This window comes from Cryptomeria japonica, chromosome 8 (genome assembly GCF_030272615.1).
Source record: "Cryptomeria japonica chromosome 8, Sugi_1.0, whole genome shotgun sequence".
In the NCBI taxonomy this organism is placed as follows: Eukaryota; Viridiplantae; Streptophyta; class Pinopsida; order Cupressales; family Cupressaceae; genus Cryptomeria; species Cryptomeria japonica.
The window spans coordinates 483,444,083-483,457,387 of record NC_081412.1 but is presented as its reverse complement, the minus strand read 5'-3'; the positions used below and the strand labels follow the sequence as shown (position 1 = coordinate 483,457,387).

General features: G+C 32.9%; 1 protein-coding gene across 1 annotated transcript; it reads left to right on the top strand.

Annotated features, from left to right (window-relative positions):
* The first annotated feature begins 8,803 nt into the window (after nucleotides 1-8,803).
* On the top strand, nucleotides 8,804-10,374 carry LOC131077251 (uncharacterized). Its single transcript, XM_058014703.2, has 2 exons — nucleotides 8,804-9,846; nucleotides 10,190-10,374. The coding sequence occupies exons 1-2, from the start codon at nucleotides 9,585-9,587 to the stop codon at nucleotides 10,372-10,374; spliced, it is 447 nt and encodes a 148-aa protein (XP_057870686.2). The 5' UTR covers nucleotides 8,804-9,584.
* Nucleotides 10,375-13,305: the final 2,931 nt, after the last annotated feature.

Sequence of the window (13,305 nt, the reverse complement as noted above, 5' to 3'; positions counted from 1 at the left end):
TCTGTCATCAACCACTTCAAAATACCAATCGCTTGGTCTTCCCACCAAATTCTTCACTCTTACTGCCTTTTACTATCTGATACATAGAGATATCAAATTGTCCTCATGCCCAAACACATACCAAATCTAATTTGGAGCCCTGCACACAACATAATATGATACATATCATGAACAAAGGTCTTCCAACACATTTGGGTGAATTTATATGCATGGGAGACCAAACTATACATTATTTACTCCTCTCGGTAAACACTAGGCAGGCTTTTGACATTTTTTGGAAAAACTATGATATCTTCTTTAAAACACTATGAAATTCAATGCCACAAAAAGACAAAATGAAGTTTACTCTATAAACTGCAATCTTGTATATTTTTTTAATTGATTCTTTCCTGCATTGTTTGATCTGCCATCTTGTTAGAAATCTCATCTCTATTATGCTTTGATGGATGTCGCATCTTGTTACAAACCTCACATTTTGGCAATGGCAGAAAGGATTTTAGCAAAGGTTGTGGAATATGGATTTTACATCTACCAATTGTCATTCCATCTTGTGCATATGACTTTTACATGTAGAAGAAATAAATTTGATAAATAGGCCATATGGTGGATGATAAGTGAAGGATGTAAGTACTAAAGGTGTGGCACTAGTGGCTTTGGTACATGAAGGTGACTAGAGGTTGTGGAAGGATAAATGGTGAAAGTTGGATCTATGGTAGAGGTGGGAGTAGATGTTATTTACGCATGAAAATATTACGCTAATACTCATAAAATAGCTAGGAATCCAACTTAAGGCATTCTATTTGTTAATAAATTTCTCTACCATTGAACTACTGCCCCCTTTCTTACCATTCCATTGTTGGCTTGAGTGTAGATTATTTTCAACACCCATTATAAGACACATTATAGGTTCTTGGGGCTCCCAACCTAACCTAGCTTTGATAACATTTTGAGCTACTACTCATGGACTAGCTAGGTTACCAAGATTTGACCTTCTATTTGTTGTTAGAATGCGATCTATGACTAAGTATTAGAGGATCTTACTAACTTCGGTATCATGCTTTTATGTGTCTCTGACATGACTCCTAGTAACTATATAAGGATCTTACTATTCCTAGATCTATGCCTTGTCTTTTTGATATGGTTCCTAATGAGAATATATGAATATTATTAGTTCTAAATGTCATAACTTTGTGTTTTGCATGCTCCATGTGTGTTACCAATGTTACTCATATTACTTACTTTGTACTTCCCTTTTATCTCAATATTGTAGATTGACAATATCATAAGTCTTGGGAGCTACCACCTTTCCAAACTTGTAGTCATCTTGACTCTTCAATATCTTGGTGAAAGAAATATTTTTTCTCCATATTTTCCCAGGAGTACACGAGCATAATTTCATACTCTTGCTAAGAGGGGGCTAAATATTGCATCATAAGTTGTATCTCTTTATAAATATACACTAGGTTTGGACTCACTTTAGTGGTTGTGCCTTATTTATGCCTAATTGTACTTAGGTTTCAGAATGTTTCCATAAATTTGGTTCATTCCCTTATTCATGGTGTTTCTCATGGCTCAATTTTCTAGGACTGGGGTCTTGGGAACCCTTATTCATGGAAATTGGACCAAAAATTTGAAAGATGAATGTTGGATTCGCAAATAGTAGGAATTTCCTCTCCAAATTTGGAATTTTCCAAAAGTTTAATTTGAAAGGTGCAACCTGCATAAGATACAAGTCAATTTCTCATTTCAAACCCCTATAAACTCCAACCCACATCTACCAATTTTTCAATCAAGCAATTCAAATCAATTGAGCATAGATCTATAATCAAGGAACAAGGCATTCAAAGATACAACTTTGTTACATCAGTTATGATCAACTATATTATGTTTTTCCATGATGAAAGCATACACTAACATGTTCTAGAAACATTAAAGCATTTCAAAATTGAGTTATATTTGTCAATTTTTTATTTACATATATGTTTGGAACATATTAACACAAATTGTAATGTTATGAAGCTTCATATGCTAGATACCTCCCTAGAATTGGTTCAAGATGACTCTCACGCACATTTGTAAATGTGCAAGGAAACACAGATATGCCTAAGTCTGAGAGCATAGTATAACTACGGTATGTAGATGACAATGACAAGCCTTATGTATAGGTCTAAGGAAAAGAATTGTGAGCAACACATCACTTTGAAGTACACATTAAAAGAAGACATAGAAAGCAATAGCTACACCAACAAAATAGTGAATAAGAAGTAAACAAAACCAAGTTTCATTGAAAATATAGTAAAGATCTTCTAGGATAGTGTTAAGAGCAGACACAAAGCCTCCTGAAGAAGTCATGAGAAGATGATACACAATAAGAACCAAATACACATGGCAAAGTACAAGTGATAACAGTCCTAGCCAAATTAATAATAGTGAGATCATGGGCAAAGATTTGAAATGTAAATCTCAATGAAAACCCAACCAAAGAGAAAAAGTTAGGACAAAGCTTATAAAAAATAGATAGCCACAGTCTATACAAAAGTAGTCTATACACAAGTAGTATATACATTATTTTTTCTCTCACTACTGCTATGGTACTCATTGATGATATTGAACCCAAATCACAAGCCTGGGTTGTCCCTTTAGTTCCTCTAGGACTGTGTAGGTCTTCATTATCATTGTGATCTTTGACTGTAAATGAAAATTTGTGTGTTGTAATCCTAAAGACTATTTACACATACAATGAACTTCTTGTATTCCTCTAATGAGGGCCTCTATCTTGGCTATTCTATTTAATACTTCGTGAATGTGTACTTTGTGATAGATAAAATAACTGTGACTCCCATCTGAAACTATTTTAAATGTGATCTAGCATGGTGATGATGTCATTGTTTTATTTGAAGTTAATGATGAATGACAATCATTTTCATTGATAAGACTATTATGATAACATGCACTTCATTTCACTATAAAATCTAACTTAGATGATTGTTTACTCCTTTTAATTCTTATTCATAGGTATATATCCCTGTGCTTTTGACTGTTGTAACTTATAGCTACTTTTTTTTTGTCTTCTAGGCCTAGATACATCTTCATGAAACTAATTCTTTGGAAAGATGCATGTTGTGTTTGATTGTGACTGTAATAATCACGTCTCTTTAAATTAGATTCTTTATAGTATGCTCTCAGACTTAGGCATATCTGCTTCCTCTGCTAGATACCTCCCTAGAACTGGTAAGCTCATTCTTCACTGTGTATATGTCCTAGTGCCATGGTAGGGGCGGGGTGGGAGAGAGAGAAAAGAGAAATAGAGGTCGATTGCCCTCCGAGGCGTATAGAATTAATGGTGGCGAAAGGGGAAGACTAAACATCGACAACCGAGGCATGGGGGCAACATTAAAAGACTTTCGATGACCTAGGAACGACAAAGCACATATAGTTGTGAAATGTAGTGGATAGCTCAAGCAATGGGTGAGACGCAAGCAATTCCTCATATATGCAAATCAATGAATGAAGGTGAAGATTCAGCTACCTCGAATGGTGAAAATTTTACCCAAGCAATTCCATAAAATATGCAAATATTATGCAAATCCGAAATTCCTCATACAAATATTATGCAAATTCGAAGATTCAATGAATGAAGGTGAAGATTCAGAAATTCCTCATATTATGCAAATCCGAAATGAAGGTGAAGATTCTACCTTGAATGGTGAGTGTTCTGTTTGATCTTGCTAGGAGTTGATCTCGATGCGGAAGCCTACGTGGGATTGCAAACGTCACGAATGACTTGCCCTCTTTTTTTAAGTATAATGCCCGTTGTCGTCGCAATTTCGATGAACGTGGACACTTTTTTGAAAAAAAATAAAATTTATTGCTAATGTCTTCTCTGTTGAAACCAAATGTGAAATTATTGTTGGAATTTCGATGAATTCGTGCATTTCTTTAAAAAAAATCAAATTTGGTCACAATACACCTTCTCCGTCGGAAACCTCTGTCAGAATTATAGACCAAATGTATTAGTGTGGAGACAACCAATCTATATAGCCAACAACTACTAGATAATGAAGTTTGGAAGTATGGGAATTCTAAAGCTTTGTTTTTTATAAAGGATTTTATTAATGGAGATGTGTTTTGACACACACAACTTGGATGCAAACTAGTTTAAGATAAACTTCAAAAGTCAAGAGCTCTATATGAATTTTACATTCAAAATGAAATTCATTCAATTGCAATTGGAGTTTTTCATCATTGAATGAAAAAATACCGATGTCATGAGCCTAGCTTCAAAGATTTGAGCCATAAAACAAGATGTTGATGCTAGTAGTGGTCAAGATGAAAACCTTTGGGAGGAATATTGCCCAACATAAAGGCAAGCCCAATGATAATACTTTTTCTTTTAGAGGTGGTCAAATTGATTGAGGAAAATGTAGAGACCGATGAAAGAATAAAGGAAGAGGAGGTAAAATTGATTGATCACACAAAACTAAAAGGGAAATGACAAGAGTGCAAAATTCACAACAACATTTATATATGAATAATTAAAATTAGTTTTCATAAAAATTAAAAAAATATAAATCCCACTTGATGTATTTATTTTAATAATAACTTGTAAGGTTTTCGCTATGATTTACATGGTAATATTAGAATATGCTAGAACAAATTATATTCAATACATAAATTTCTAAATTAAATACATAATCATGGGAAGAAGAAAATGCAATTTTTTAATTTGACAATCTACTTCCTTCAACCACAAATAAAAAAAACATAATCAAAATTTTAAAAGCATCCATCACCAGGGAAATAAATTTGGGTGGGAAAACTATTAGATGCTATAAATAGGTGACAAATAAATTTGGGTAGGGCTATGAATGTGTGTAGTGTATGCAAGTATATGATTAATGTACATTGATATGTGTGTATGGGATAAGTTGGGACCTAAGTCTAGATAAGGATAGGTAGAGGTTAGAAGAATGATCTTAACTTCACACAAGGTTGTACCATTCATCATTATATGCATGCATCTAGACATTTTCTTTAATGGGTACAAAACTAAGAGGGAAATGACAAGAGTACCAAATTCACCACTACATTAATAGAAGAATGATTGAAACTAGTTTTATAAATACTAAAAAAATATAAATTCAAACTTGATATTTGTAATTTAATAATAACTTGTGTGGTTTTGGTTATGACAAGAATGGTGATATTAGAATATGTCACCAAATTATATTCAATGTATTAATCTCAAAAATAAATACATAATAATGGCAAGAATGAAATGTAGTTCTTTTATTTAATAGTCTACATCCTTCAACCACAAATAGAAAAAAGTAATTAAAATTTAAAAACACCCTGTCCATCCATCACCATGGAAATAACTTTGGGAGGGAAAACTATTAGATGAACTAGTGGGTGACAACTACATCTGGGTAGGGCTATGAATATGTGTAGCAAATATAAGGATACCATTAATGTATATTGATATGCATGTATGAGGATAAGTTGGGACCTAAGTCTGGATAAGGATAGGCAAAGGTTAGGGAAATGATCTTAAAATCACATGAGGTTGCATTGTTCATTACTATATGCATTCATCTAGATATTTCCTTTAATGGGAGAAAAACTAAAAGGAAAATGACAAGATTAAAGAATTGACCATACATTAATATAAGAATAATTAAAACTAGTTTTCTAAATACTTAAAAAATATAAATTTCACTTGAGATCTTTATTTTAATAATTTGTAAGGTTTTAATTGTAGTTTGCATGGTAATATTAGAGCCCAACACCAAATTATATTCAATTCATAAATCTATAATAATAAATACATAATTATGGCAAGAATGAAATGCAATTCTTTTATTTAATGCTATACTTCCTTCGATCGTAAATATTTTTCTTTGAAATTTTAGAAACATCTTGTCCATATCCAATCAAATGACTACCTTATACATGTGCGAATGAGATATATATATCTTCAATCATACCTTACTATAATGTCCCCTATTTATAGGTTGTCAATTCCCAAAGGGAAACATACATTGCTACCTAGTATATTACAGTAATTCGAAGTAGATAATTAAAGTTGTCTATAATTCAACTTAATATTGTCATTACTCTAGTCCTAACCCTTCTCATTCTTAATCCCATAAGAGGGCATTGGCTTGTCTAGGGCGCTATGAGATCACCTTGCTAATTCAACCTGAACATCAGTAGCATCAGTCCTTTCATCCTTGGGGACCTTTTATCTTGGAGTGGATTTACTCTTCCTCTCCCTAACAACACTCGTCTCTCTTAGGGAATTAAATTAGAATTGATTAAGTACTTAGACTGTGAATATATTTGTCTTTCAATTATTACGAATGTAAATAAAAATTAAGTATTTAATTGTCATGCATATTGCACTCTATATTAATATTATTCATATTACTACTAAATTTTGCATAATAATATTATCAGGCTGCATATATTAAGCACATCCCCACGCGTACCGACACAAATGTTATTGCTTGCAAATTAATTATAGTTTTGATCCAATTTGATCAATGGTGATCCCTTGGATGCTTTTGATTCCTTTCCTTTATATCTCTCCATGTGAGGGAAATGTCACATTTCTCCATTATGTATGCCCTTTGGCAAGAGACACACCCTTTGACCATTAACACCCTTTGAAAGAGTGTAACTCTTTATTATTTTTACCCTTTGAAAGGGACACGACCTTTCACAATCAAATATGCACTTCTTATGTAAATCAAATCTGCACTTCTCCTTCCTAAATTATCCTCCCTCAAATGAGGTTCTCTTCTCCCTTTTATATCTCATGTTTGAGAGATACAACTTTTCATTTTATGTATTTTGACCATTCATTAACTTAATTAAATTTTAATTATATTTAGTTATATTCTTTTATATTTTACTTTAATTTTTAATATTTTAATTTTATTATTATTATTATTATTATTATTTATTATTAAATTCTATTTCAAAGTGGGGACATTACAATTACACCTTCATTGCCTTGAATGTTTTTCATCTTTCAAGTCTCCTTTCATAGGCAAATCCTTGGTATCCATGAATTTGGGAAGTTTATCCGAATGAAGTTGGTGATGGAGGTATGATTGTAGTAAGCATAGATAAATATTGTCAATTATGAAGATGATTTGACAATAACCTTTTTTTTAACACTTGCCAAAAATACTTATCATTCTATATAACCTCCCTCTAGAAGGACATGAAAATCACATTCATATCTTTGAAAGAGCAATCATAATTTGAAGAGACAACACTTCTCTTAGGATAAGTTGAGACCTATGTTTGGATAAGGATAGGTAGAGTTTAGGGGAATGATCTCAACTTCACACAAGATTGCAACATTCATCACTATATGCATGCATCTAAACACTTCCTTTAATGGGTACAAAAAAAAAAGGGAAATGACAATAGTACAAAATTCACCACTACATTAAATAAGAATGATTAAAATTAGTTTTATAATTACTTCAAAACTATAAATTCCAATTGATATTTTTTATTTTAATGACAACTTGTATGGTTTTTGTTGCAACAAGCATGGTAATATTAGAATATGTGACCAGATTATATTCAATGCATAAATCTCTAAAATAAATACATAATTATGACAAGAACAAAATGCAATTATTTCATTTAATAGTATACTTCCTTCAACCACAAATAAAAAAAAAAGTAATTAAAATTTAAAAACACCTTGTCCATCCATCACCATGGACATAACGTTAGGAGGGAAAACTATTGAATGAACTAGTGGGTGACACCTACATCTGGGTAGGGCTATGGATATGTGTAGCAAATGTAAGGATATCATTAATGTATAGTGATATGAATGTATGGGGATGAGTTGGGACTTAATTCTGGATAAGGATAGGCAAAAGTTAGGAGAATGATCTTAGCTTCACACAAGGTTGCATCGTTCATCACTATATGCATGCATCTAGACATTTCCTTCAATGGGAACAAAACTAAAAGGAAAATGACAAGAGTAAAAAATTGATCACTACATCAATATAAGAATAATTAAAATTAGTTTTGTTAAAAATAAAAAAATATTAATTTCAATTGATATCTTTGTTTTAATAATAACTTGTAAGGTTTTAATTACAATTTGCAAGGTAATATTATAGTTTGACACCAAATTAAATTCAAGGTAAATCTCTAAAATAAATACATAATTATGGCAAGAACAAAATGCAATTCTTTTATTTAATACCAGAGTACCTCCAACCACAAATAAAAAAGTAATCAAAATTTTAGAAACATCTTGTCCATGTCCAATCGAATGAAATAACTACCTTATATATGTGTGAATGATATATACATATCTTCAATCATACATTATACCACTATTGCCTTAAATGTTTTTCATCTTTTAAGTCTCCTTTCACATGCTCGTCCTTGATATCCATGAGATTGAGGTGTTTATGTGAATAAAGTTGGTGATGTAGGTATGATTGTAGTAAGAATAGCTAAAATCATTGATAATAATGATGATTTGTAATAACTTTTTTAAAGGCTTAGACATAAATACTTATCATTTTATAGAACCTCCTTCTAGACCGAAAACCACATTCATGTCTTTAAAAAAACAATCATAATTTGAAGAGAGAACATTTCTATAAAATAAAAAAATATTATCATATTCAACCCCAGAAAAAATAAATAAAAATGGGACAACATATTCAAATAACAAAACTACGAAAAAAAACACAGTTTTCGCAACAGTCATTTTTGCTTTTTTGCCCTTTCTTTTGATTCAAAATATTACGTGTAGTTGATATCCAACCGAACGGCTACCTGGCGCGTGTGAGAGATTTGCATATCCTTAGAAACGTACCTCCCACTTCCTTTGCTTTTATTGTTTTTCATTTCTGGAGGCTCCGTCTGCGTGTGCAAGGAATCTTTCAAGGTCCTACAGGGCAACCATCTACTGCTTTGCGAGGAATGTTTCAAGGTCCTGCAGGGCAACCATCTACTGCTTTGCAAGGAATGTGGATAATCCATGCCATCAACCCAATGAAGAGCCGTTCGACTGGGGTTTGAAGAGCATAACACCGAGCTCCAAAACGCAGAGCACCCACATCTTCAAATGGATATATCTCAAGGAGCCTACATTTAGAGTCGTTGCAGTTGCCTAATCAGCCATTTAACCAGTCTTTGTGTGCAGCAAGGTAGATAATTGGGTAGAGTAGCGGCAGCCCAACAGAGTATTAAGACCTTATCTGCAAGAGCATAAGTAATGCAGAAGCGGGTCATTTTGGTGCAGAAGTGGATCATTTTGGTGATATTTATAATTGGCGCTAGGAAGGAAGAGTATGATGCGAAGGCGAAGGTGCATTCAACAAATTCGTGCTGGGAATGCGAAGGTGCATTCAACAAATTTCTTGGTTGCAAGGGATTTGGGGTTTGTTGTGTGTTGCCGATGCCATCGACACACTTGCAAGCCCGTTAGGGGCTTGCCCGCGGGGGATGTGGCCTGCTCAGAATGGAGTGATGTAAGGCAGAATGAGGACATGAAGTGGCCTGCTCATAATGCAGTGATATAATGCAGAATGGAGTTGAATTTGGTGGAAAAAGGGCGGCTGAAGCTGGGGAACTTGTTTAAACAGAAAATAAGAGTTTATTTTCTCAGGACTAGAAAATGCCCCACCAAGGGGAGGAGGGTTCGGCAGAGTGGTCCTCCCCATCAGAGGGTTCGGCTAGGGATTTTCAACGCAGAAGATTTCGCAGGAGGTTATGTGACCTCACAAATTTATCCACAGATCGAACCTCCACCGGAATTTCTTTCGATTAACACTTCTGCTTACCCTACAGGTATCCTATTTGGCGCCTCCTTTAGTTTTCTCACCATTTTTCTTTTACGCAGCTCTCTCCACTCTCTCATTGCTAAATAGCATAGAAATACTTTTAAATTTCTTGTAATCTATGGTGGTAGGGTTTTACGATCACCCATTCTTTTCTTCTTCCCCAATACTTTGGCTGATTTTATTTTCTTTAAAATCTGCATCCTTAATATTGTCAATGTCTTCAACCTCCAGATGATATGTGACTTTCTGATCCATTTTAATTTGCAGTTTCAGATTGTCAACCGGCTTGTAGAACTTTTAGAATGCCGATGAATTTTTTTCTCTCTTTAATTTGTAAATTGTCGTTGCAGATGATTCTTTATTTTTTTCACCTACGCAACAGAGGACCGCGGCAAATATGACCCGCCAACATGGGATGCGGAAGAATGAATTCGGAGCCTTCAAGGTCACATGGTGCGGAACTGGGGAATATATCAATGTGGTAATTTCTTTTCAATGTTTTTTTAGGATAATATACGAAAACAATAACTATTAACAGAAATAATTTATTCTTATGATCTCATCTGTAAATAAATTAAAAAAACTGTTGATATGTACTTAAATTTGTATGATTTTTCATTTTTATTTTCTGTTCTTAAAGATTGATATGATTCTGTATAGTTAAATCTTTGGATCTATGCTTTATCTGTAGATTTTTTTTTAAATATTATCAAAATAAAGCAATGTGCATTTGTCTGAATTCTTGTAAGATTGGAATGCTGATCTATTAATCTATATGTCTTTTATGAATTTATTTTCTTATGTTACTTTTTTAGTCATTTGTTTCTTTATCTTTATTTTTACGTGTTTATCTATATTTTTCACTTTTCTCCTCTAATACCCCATCAATTGTTTTATCTTTTCTCTTTCCTTAGCTTTTCTCTTTTGTCTCTTCATTTTTTCTTATGTCTTTCTTTTTCTCTCTTTATTTCATTCTTTCTCTTTGTTTTGGTCTTCTCTCTCTTTCTGTTTGATTTTATATTCTCTTATTCTCTTTTTATGTGATTGTATTTTTATCTCTCTCCATTCCTCTTTTGTTATTTATAGTCATTTCTCTTTCTGTTTCTATCACTTGGAATCGTTCTTTATTTGCATCTATTTATTCTCTCTCTCTCTCTCTCTCTCTCTAATTGGTTCTCTATCATTTGTTAGATCTCTTTCCACTTCTCTCATTGTTTATCTCTATGTCTGCCCACCCCCACCCTCCCTCTTTGTTTGTACCTCCCATTCATTCTTTCTATTTTCCTTTCTACTTTTCTATCTTTTGTTTTCTTTATTTTGTTTTTACTTCATTTCTCTCTTTTCATGTATTTTTATCTCCATAGTTATATTTTTTGTCTCTTGGTTTATCCCCATCTTTCTCTCTTTCAACCATCTCTCACTTTTTCTTCTTTTATTTATTTTTTGGCTTCTATCTTTTTATTTTTATTTTTATTTTATTCTATTTCTCTCTTTTTCCTTGAGTATGGGTCCTTTTATTCTTTTCTATCTTTCTCTTCATTGTTAGCTATCTTTCCCTAATTCTTTATACCTTTAATATATTTTTCTTTTTCTTTTTCCTTTATCCATTTATTTATTCTTATTTCTCTCTTTATAGACCTTGGACCCTTAATCCTTCATATCAAACCTTGCCCTATTGAAACCTATACCCCAAATCATGAAAGAATGGACCATGAACTTGTGACATTAGATCTTGGGCCCTAGACTTTACACCCCAATATATAGAATGTGGATCTCACATTCCCTAAATCTTAGAATTTGAACATTGAAACCTAAAACATGAAGCCTAGCCCTTGGAACTTTGTTCCTAGACACTAGATCTTAAAATTTTGATCCTAGAGAGTGTATTATAGATTATGGACCCTAGGCAAAGAAATCTATACACAGAACCCTTCAACCCAGACAAGGGCTGAAAAAACCTAAGATATTGGACCCTAGACTATGGACATTGTACCCTTGGAATATTAACCTTGCACCCTAGATCCTAGACCCTCACCCTTGGATGTTAGACTTGAAACTTACAACCTAAGACTAAACCCAAGACCCTACAACTGCCTTGGAGTTGTCGACCGTGGACCTTTAACTTAAGACTCTTGAAACTAGACTGTGGGCATTGGAACCCTTGAATATTGACCTTGCATCCGAGGTCCCAAACCCACACCTTGGATGGTAGACATGGTATTTTAACAGTAAGACTAGATCATAGACCCTAGTCCCTAAATGATTGATGGTGGAAAGTGGACCTAAGATTGCAAATCCTTGCTCAATATCCTAGACATTGTACTATGAACATCGAACCATTAGTGCTTGATCCTAGACACTTGGAGCAAACACTCTAGATAAGATAGACTTTGGACCTTTGTTAGTATTGTTCACTCTCTTTATTTCTCATTTCTCTCACATTATCTCTCTTTAGTGTTTATCTATAAACATTTCACTTTCTAGATTTTCCTCTCTTTGTGTTGCTTTTTTTTTATATTTTTTCTTTTTAGTTTATGTGAACTCTTACTGTCACCTTTCTTTTGTTTTTTGCCACTATTTTTTTTCTCTTTCCTTTCTCTTTCCTTTCTCTTTTTGTGTCTATTTTTGTCTCATTTGATCATTAATTTTTTATGTAATGTTTCTTTTTATCTTTATCTACATTATTTTTTTTTCTCAATTTCGTATTCTTTTTATTTTTATTTCTCATTTTCTTGAGTCTTTTCCTTTATGTATTTTTGTTAGCGCTTTCTCTTTCTCTCTCTTATATGTTAAATTTTTCCTTGTTTCTTTGTTTGTTTTCTAATTTCCTCTCTAATTATCTCAATTACTCACTCTTTTTTTCTTTGTTTTAGCTCTTTTTTTAATTATTGTTTCTCTATCTCTTGTAATATCTATTTCCACTTCTTTCATTGTGTCTCTCTTTCTCTCTCTCCCTCCCTTGTTTTTTGCTCGCATTCATTTATTCTATTTTTCTTTCTACTTTTCTTTTTGTCATTTATTTTAGTTTTAGCTCCTTTTTCTTTGTTTGTGCATTTTTATCTTAATAACTTTATTTTATTTCTCTTGGCTTATCCCCCTTTTCTCTCTTCCAGCCATTCCTTACTTTTTCTTCTTTTGTTTCCTTTTTGGCTTCTATGTGTATTTAATTACTTTAGGGTTTAGGGTTTAGGTGTATTTAATTATTTTGATTTTGTTCTATTTCTCTCCATCTACTTGAGTGTGTTGTTTATTCTCAATCTTCATATTCATTTTTATCTATCTCTCTCCTTTTCTTTATTCCTTGCATACAATATTTCTTTTTTTCATTAATTCTTTCTCTCTTTCTAGACATTGGACCCTTGGCCCTTGACATCAAACCTTGCCCAAAATCTATACCCTAAACCACCTTGAACTTGTGATTCTAGACCCCTAGTGTATACAATATGGATCATATACCCTAAATCTT

Coding starts and splice junctions, on each gene's coding strand:
- LOC131077251 (XM_058014703.2), top strand. CDS start 9,585: ATGGAGTTGAATTTGGTGGAAAAAGGGCGGCTGAAGCTGGGGAACTTG. Junction 9,847..10,189: donor CACTTCTGCTTACCCTACAG/GTATCCTATTTG, acceptor TTGTCGTTGCAG/ATGATTCTTTATTTTTTTCA.